Below are 8,017 nucleotides of genomic sequence, written 5' to 3'. Positions count from 1 at the left end.
CACGTCCCGCTGCTTTCCGGTGGCCCCGGCGGCCTCCTGGTGTGTCCTGTGCTGATTCCCACAATCTCCCACTGTCCCCTCTGCGTATGTCGCAGTGCCCCGCCAGTATCTTCCCGAGTTTCCACGTTGTTGGTGTCTCCAGAAACTCTCATTGCACTTCAGTGCTTCCCACTGTGCCTTGCTACCCCACAGTGACTCAGAGCATCCCACTGAAGTCCCATTCCAGTATGCCCTGCTGCCTCCCAGTATGTCCCCCTATATATAGTTCACAGCAGCATGTACAGATGCCTCCCACTACCAGACTGCCAGTCCATCCTAGCACCCCTGATATGTTCTATGACTGCTTCAGTGATTTTCAGTCCATCCTGCCTCTCAGTCCTCCCCAGGTTTTCCTGATATGCTCTACTGGTTCTCCCAGTGCGCTCCAGTATGTTATACTATTCCTCCAGTGCCTCATAGTACATCCTACTGATCTCTGGTGATGTTCCTTGGAGCTTCTCAGTTCACCTAAAAGCTCAGTGTGTGTTCTACTGCCTGCTCCCTGTGTAGCCCACTACCTCCCAGTCCAACCCATTGCCTCCCAGTATGTCCTGCTGTTCCCTCTCACTGCCCCTCAGCCTATCCAGACAGCTCCTGGTCCTTGCTCCTGCCTAGGGGTGCCAGGACAGCTCCTGCACCCCATAACTCTGTGGATGCCTTGAGCTTGACCAGAGCTGGCTCAGCACAGTCCAGAGGGCTGTCGTTCTTCCTGTTCTGAACTGCCCTAATTTTCTCTCCCAGGCCAATGACTTTGTCCGAGCAAATGCCTGCAGCAAACTGACAGTCATCGCTGAGCAGATCCGGCACCTGCAGGAGCAGGCACGGAAGGTGAGTAAGGATGGGCAGAAGGCTCATTGCCTTGGGAGATGAACATCTGCTGCTGCTGCTGGGCATTTGGGAAGGACTGTGGCCTACATGTGAATTGGGGCTAGGAGCTAAGCAGAGAAGATTTAGTGGAAAAATAAGGAGGTTTATTGTCCAGTGTCAAGGGGGATGGGGGAAGGTTGATTTTTGTGGTTTCCCTGCGTCCTCAGCAAACCAGGAAGGACTTTATGAATAAAGTAGGGGAGCAAGGGCAGGTGGTCCAAAACAGCTCACGGGTATCAGGACAGAAAGAGATGACTCTGGTTTTGGTGCTGGTGATTTGTGTGTGCACTGTGCTCTTGGAAGGATCTGATGAAGTGACGATATGGCCCTAGCTGGATCTGAGGCCCTGGGGTAAAGTGGTGCACTTCAATGGATTCCTCTGTGAGCGACTAGCGCTTTCAGGGCCTGGAGCACGCTCGCTGTGATAGCTGACAACAGAGGCAAAGGACAGGTCTTTGTATGGAAATCCAGGGACAGTCTATTGAGTCCGAAAGGGAATCCAAGGACAAGGACAAACTTCTATTGAGAGCACAGGGTTTTATATAGTGAAAAAATAGACCCTCAGGGTGGCTCTGAGGGTCAAGGTCCAATGGGAACAAGTGAAAACTTTAAAGGTGTTCAAAGAAAGCATGGGCTCTCGGGTCGGCTGCTTTGTTCTCTGCCCCGAGATGTGTGGGGTGGTTCTGAGGTGGCCCATGCTCTGAAGAATGAGTCAGGACTCTTCGATGTTCAGTCTTCGGGTTGTTTATTTTATCTTATCTATAAGGTTTTCTCTCTGCCCAGCTGAGATCCTCTCAGCACGGCAGCCACAAGCACTCTCCACCGCCCCTGAGGCGGTGTCGTCTTTTATACTACAAGCTATGTATATCGTATATACTTTTAATTCCCAATACCTATCACCTATGTTAGACAGTGCACTTCTACTCTAAACCAATCCCCAAGTGCCCACATCACAGCAGAAAATGGAGAAGAAGAAGAAAGAAGAACGAGACACGCCCTGATCCCTCCATCTTGTCCCCATAACCCCTACACCAAAAATCCTAAAATCTATATTTCCACCCTGTGAACACCCTGTAATTACACCATTCAAACCCGTGTGACTTTCAAATCCCCATACCAAGTTGGCAATTTGCTAGAAGGATCAAAGTCAAGCCGCCAGGTGTTCGGGGCACCATGCCAAGATCTCTGAGCCCCCCGGAGGGGTCTTCGGCAACTCTGGACATCTGGAGTGATGTGCTGAGTTCCCACAGGGAACCAATAGAGTAACAGGGGTAGAACACTAAATCAAACTGAGACCAATGGGGATCAGGAGAGGGAAGAACATTCTAGGGAACATACAAATATAGTGTATAGGGGCTGAACTGGGGTGGAGAAGCTGTATGAACCAATAGAACTTAAGATATTAACATGTGCCTGTGAAGGCCTATGGGAGTGAGGTGCTTCTCATCCTAACCTAGGAGGAGTGTTTCTCCTTGCCTGCTTCTGCCTCCTGCCGGCTTAAAGGGTGATAGTTTTAGTGGTTAGCTCTCAGGCCTCCGTACTGGGAAAGATGAGTTCTCTATTTAGTGATAAGCTTGGTTTCATGTTTATCTGGATGCATTTGCTGGAGTGGGTGGTCCCAGGAGTACACAGCAGGGCTTGGCTGTGTTCATCAGTCTAGCCTTCCACTCTTCATAGTAAAATCAGGAGCCAGAGTAGGGAAGGATTTGCCAGTCACTGCAACTGGCCCACTGCCATTGAGGCCATTACATCATGTAATCATTAACTGGTGGAGCTGGAGCAGTCAGGTGGTGGAGCTGGGGAGATGAATTCTCCTTTGTTTGCTGCCCCTTCCCTTTCGGGGCACAGCAGGAAGGCCTGTCTTTGGTTGCAAATGCAAGTTGTGGCTGGGGGTGTGTATTCTATTACCATCTGTTAGAGGTGGGGCGGTTATCTTCTGTTAATTGGGCCACCTGTTAAAACCAGGTGGGGCAGTTTTCCTTACCTCTTCCATGACCCATCCTCCTTCCCGGGAGATATCTTCTGTCATCATCCCATTGAGAGATGCTCTACCCAGGGGGAGGAGCCAAGCATTCCTACCTGAATATAATCTGATATTTGGAACACCACAGTCAGCCTTTTCCCACTTGATTCCCAGAGGAGCAGCTTTCTTTTCCACTGGATTCCCAGAGAAATACTAGGCCCATTTACATCATCCCTGGACTTTCAGAGGAAAACTCCACCCTTCTACAGGATCACTGCTTCAACAGAACCACAGCTGGCACTGCAGGAGGACTGCAGCCATTATTTAATCAGACGGCTACCAACAGCCCAACCAACAGAGTGTGAGGTCATATTTCTGACTCTGTCAGTGTTGTTTTGTATTACTGCATTTTTAATTTTTTTTTTGTTTTTCCTGATAGAGAACTGTTATTCCTACTCCTGTATCTTTGCCTCAGAGCCCCCTTAATTTCAAAACTATAACAGTTCGGAGGGAGGAGGTTTACGTTTTCCATTTCAAGAGAGGCTCCTGCCTTCCTTAGCAGACACCTGTCTTTTCAAACCAAGACAAGGCCCTGGTCCAGCAGCTGTGTGTGGAGATGAGGAATAAGCCCAACATGTGGTGGCGTCAAGTATAGAGATGAATCTGGGGTGAGATGCAGAGGTATCTCCATCTCTGTGGAGAGGTTCTCTTAAGTCCTACTGACAAGGAAGAATTGTAAAAAACTTTATCTCTTTGGAAAACATCTCGTTCCTGTGTGGCAGGGAGATCAAGGCCTTGTGACCCATAGGTCAAGTGATGTGTCTTGGGCTATGGCTGCGAGGCAATAGCATGTTGCCATTTTATTTCAAGTGTAAAGATGTTTTGTTATTCCAGGTCTTAGATGAAGCTAACAGGGATGCTGATCTGAACCACGTGGCCTGCAACCTTGTGAAGAAGCCAGGAAACGTTTACTACATGTACAGGCGGGAGAGTGGGCAGCGGTATTTTTCCATCCTGTCTCCTAAGGTGGGTGGTTACAGGCCATGAAGAAGCAGGGAGGGGAAAAAAGTAGTGTTTCTGGTGCTTGGGAACATATAAAGCTCAGGCAAAAGCACCAGCTTGATGGAGGCATTTGTTTGTCCCTACTCAGGTTTGGTGTTTGCCCTTGCTCTGGGTTAGTCTGCTGGAGCCAGAGCCATCTTACAGAGTTCTCTGGCTCTTGATGGAGAATGGCAAGAAACCCTTTGTGGCATGGATCTGAATTTTGTCTTTTGGTACCTGTGGTTCTTTGTCTGGAAGTAAAGAACTGTCAGCATGCCCTGAGCCTTCACTGACTGGTGTGGCTGCCTGGCAGGACAGTCTCTTAGGTACTTCAGCCCAGGAACTGAGTTTGCCTGCAGCTGAGGTGATGGTCTTAGAGATCTCCTCCTTCCAGACTACCCATTTTCTTACATGCAGGGTGAAGGCTTCGGGGCAGGTCAGGGAGATCTTGTGCCCACAAGCCTTCCTCTGTCAGTAGTGCTGGAGCTCAACCTGATTTTGGACTTGGGGTAGCTGAACTTATTTTTAGGTTAGGAAATGGTATGGTTGTGTAGCTGGGGCTGCTTCAAAGGTAGTAGGGCTTAAGGACAGCACAGCCCAGCTCCAAGGGAAACTGAACACTGATGGAATCTCTCTTTTCTCCACCAGGAATGGGGTACCACTCCCCATGAATTTCTTGGTGCCTATAAGCTCCAGCATGACATGTCCTGGACTCCATTTGAGGACATAGAGAGACGAGATGGTGCATGGAACCCAACTTCCAGGGCCTGACCAAGTCACACAAGTGACCCCACAGGACCCCCTGAGCAGAGTCCCTGAGTGAGGGGACACAGTGCCTGTATGCTGCCAAAGGCGAGGTGGAAAGAGACCAAGAAACAAAAATGCTGATTGTTTTTGTGCTTGAAGGAGACTAATTCTGCATTCAGTCTTACTGGATTTTGTAGTAATTGAATAATTTACTTTACTGACCTATGCCAAGCTATACCAGGAGGTGTCAGTTCCAAGAGTGCTTGGAGCAAAAAGCAGAAATGCTTGGGGTAGATGTGCTAATGCTGTAAAATAATATCTCCTATCTGCCTGGCTCTGGTGTACCTCACTGTGAGTGCGTCAGGTAATGATCTCGGGGCTGGATTTTCCCCCTTATTAAAATCCACATGTTTAAAGAGCTCTGTGGCCTGGGAAGAGTAGTCAAAAGCCTGTGCAAAGGGTCTGTTGTGATGAGTCTTCTGGTCTCCTAGCTGGTCTGAATCCCTGAGCTGGGAACATAGGGTGACCTGAAGCTCTTTTCTCTGGAAAGAGAATTCTCAAAAGTGCCATGCAGGCTTCAGGTGCTCTTGAGATGATGTGTGTTTCACATCCTCATGCATTCCCCCTTGGATGTGAATGCATGAGCTGCCAGGTAGAGGCAGGATACTGGATGACTTTATGCCAGAGCAGTGGGGAGAGTAAAATAAATCAACCATTATCTCACATGTACCACCAAGACAGGCCCTGTGTTCTTCCTGTGTGGCAAAAATACCTTTAGCTTTGCCAGGAAGACTTAGTGGCACGTGGAGCTGGTAGGACACTTCCAGCATGTTTTTCCCACCTAGGAAAACCAAGGAGAAGTAAAGATCAGAGCTGCTGAGAAGATATCCTCTCTCTGCTCAGCCACACGGGGCTTCTTCAGGAACTTGCCTGCTTTTCTGTGAGGAGCCGAAGTTGTAATTTATTGACAGAGAGGATGTCCAGATTGGATCCTGGTATGTAACATTAAATCTGGTTGGATTCTCCCATGACTTGCTCACTTTCTTGACATTACAAGATGATCTTATATGCTGCTCCAGGCATTACATGTACACAACCGCCTTGCCATCTCCATGGGCAACATGGGAGGGTTGGCGTCCACTTGTAGGAGCTGAATTCTGACCCTGGGGTCTGGGCTGGCTATGGATGGAGTTGGTGCTTCTTGGTGGAGCCCAGCTGTGAGGGCATCTGCAAAAACGAGACCCTTGGGGACCAGCACTGTCGATGTGTTTTGTCATTGCTGGAGTTTATTCCCTCTTTGCAGGACACAGCCTCGCCTCTAGCGTCCCTCTGTCCTCATCCCCACGCACTGGGAGATGCTCAAGGCTGCTGGCAGTGACAGTTCCTCATGGGAAGAGCTGTTTCCTGCTGGTGTTACAGAGGATTGGGAGGTTTGGGGCAGCTCCCTAGCAGCCCAGGATTTTTTTTGTCCCAGATTTTCTTCTAGCTGTGTCCAGTGCAGTAGCTCACCTACATCCCACCATGGCAGAGCCTCTGTTTGGCAGAAATCTGTTCCTTGGATTCAATATGGGACATTTTTCTCAATATCTTTCCTCACTTGGAGCATAAGGGCATATTAACAGCAATTTATTATTATTAGTAGTAGTATTAGACCAGGCTATAATTAATTCCTTATCAAGTTACAGGTGCCAAATTTGACAGGGTTTTTCTCTGCTTGTTTCATTGCCTTGAGTTTGATTTTACTGCATACTATTATATCTTAACTTGGAAGGGAGAAAGTTAATTACTGCATGGAATTTGTGTGTTGCTAATTATAGCAACCCCAGATCTTCATGTGTGTTGATTTATGCTCCTCTGAGAAGTGGGGATTCCTGCCCTGGTCTTATCTGTTTCCATCATTAATATCTGTACCGTGGCACGCACAAGAGGACTGGGGGGGTGGTGGCTGTGGGCCTCTGTAGCCTTTGGGGGGATGTCATATGTGTCCAGCAGACACCCCTGGCCCTCCATATCCCACAGCTCACTGGTGTTCTGCAGTTTCTCTAGGCCCTGTCAAGTCTTTCTCTTGGATTTGTTCCCAAAAAGCAAAACCACTATGGCTTTGTATGAAAAGACAAAGGAGGTCTTAAGAGACAGGACGTGGAGGTGATGAGCCCATAGTCATGCTCGGTGTTCTTGGCACTGTGGGAAGTGGGGAATGAGGCTGGTGCAGAGAGTGGTTGATGGAAAGGGGGAACCATTCGTCCAATATTGCTTATGCATTGTTGGGATCTAATTAAAGCCAAAGAACTGAGGCATCATCAGAAATACTGGAAGGTGCTCTAAAGCCAAAGCAACACATAATCTGGAACACAGACAAGGATGAACCTGACTGAGGTGGAGCCTTCTGTGATGCTTGTGGCGAGGATGAATTTCTGGAGGAATGATGAGATGGTACCCTGTGGGAGACTCCAGGGTCTCTCCGGCTTCTTGATCTCATCCACTTGGCTCAGCCTCTACCCAGCTGGTGTCTTTGTGCTTGACAGGGCAGGGATTTCATAGAAATTCATCTGGAAGAGACAGTGAGACACTGATACCTATTCATGATTTCATCTTGAAAATTCTTTTGAAAATATTCCTCTTCCTTTGCTCTTTTGTGAGTGATCAGGGCAGCAATGAGCATATTTGGAAGGCAGTGGCTCTTTCCAAAATGCCCAGTGATGTCCAATATTTGCAGAAGACACAGATGTGCTTCTGACACCATTACATTGGGCAGAGTGGGTTTTGTTCTGTTTTTGGCCATGCAGATGAACCAGGCCTCATTTAAGAGGTCCAACACAAAGATGCTCTGAGGGTTTGACCCATTCCAGGTGCTTCTCAGAGCCAGTGTTTGGTGACTTGAGGCTGCTGGCACTGGTACTTGCAGCTGTTCCCAGCTTTTAAAATTTGAATTAGCCTGGGGTTTTCTGTTTCAGGCCAGATTTTTGCTTTGCTTCTGAAAGTAGCTGTGTTTGGAGATTTTCTTTCTAGCCTCTTATTCCTGAACGATGTGGGTGGTTAGGGGGATTTAACCTGCCATAAGTGCCCACTGCTCTGGGGTGTCATCTGTCAGGCACGAAGAGTGTCCCAGCAGGAGGAATTGTGGGTCTTTGGCCCTTCTTACGTCAGCCTCAGGTCCAGGGAGAAAAGACAAAAATAAAAAACAAACCCAAGCAAAACAAAACAACAAACCAAACCAACAAAAACAACAACAACAAAACAAAAAACCACACAAAAAAACCACAAACAAACAAAAAAAACAAACCAAAAGAACTTACAGGGAGTTTGGGCGCTGCCCAGGCGAGCCCCACATGGGGCAGGCCGTGCCCGCGCGCGCCCCCT

General features: G+C 48.4%; 2 protein-coding genes across 3 annotated transcripts in view; both read left to right on the top strand.

Annotated features, from left to right (window-relative positions):
- The first annotated feature begins 397 nt into the window (after positions 1-397).
- CUNH1orf50 (chromosome unknown C1orf50 homolog) lies at positions 398-4,681 on the top strand. The gene is made up of 4 exons (XM_031062937.1): positions 398-427; positions 781-867; positions 3,764-3,895; positions 4,559-4,681. The coding sequence occupies exons 1-4, from the start codon at positions 398-400 to the stop codon at positions 4,679-4,681; spliced, it is 372 nt and encodes a 123-aa protein (XP_030918797.1).
- Positions 4,682-5,632: 951 nt separating this feature from the next.
- The window catches only part of CDC42 (cell division cycle 42), a 30,362-nt gene continuing 27,977 nt past the window's right edge, over positions 5,633-8,017 (top strand). The window contains exon 1 of one of the 2 annotated variants that reach the window (XM_031062914.1): positions 5,633-5,652. The gene's annotated coding sequence lies outside the window, so the exon portion shown is untranslated. The remainder of the gene's footprint in view (positions 5,653-8,017) is intronic. The other variant, XM_031062913.1, reaches the window with a different exon arrangement.

The sequence above is a fragment of the Geospiza fortis genome, unplaced genomic scaffold (assembly GCF_000277835.1).
Source record: "Geospiza fortis unplaced genomic scaffold, GeoFor_1.0 scaffold353, whole genome shotgun sequence".
Lineage (NCBI taxonomy): Eukaryota > Metazoa > Chordata > Aves > Passeriformes > Thraupidae > Geospiza > Geospiza fortis.
The sequence above is the reverse complement of the archived record's forward strand: the minus strand, read 5'-3'. Positions and strand labels throughout refer to the sequence as shown.

What these genes read in the sequence shown, in the direction of transcription:
- CUNH1orf50 (XM_031062937.1), top strand. Translation starts at nt 398, where the DNA reads ATGCTCTACTGGTTCTCCCAGTGCGCTCCA. An exon ending in GGTTCTCCCAGTGCGCTCCA is followed by an intron (nt 428 to 780) that starts GTATGTTATACT and finishes TTTCTCTCCCAG; the next exon opens with GCCAATGACTTTGTCCGAGC. An exon ending in TGCAGGAGCAGGCACGGAAG is followed by an intron (nt 868 to 3,763) that starts GTGAGTAAGGAT and finishes TTGTTATTCCAG; the next exon opens with GTCTTAGATGAAGCTAACAG.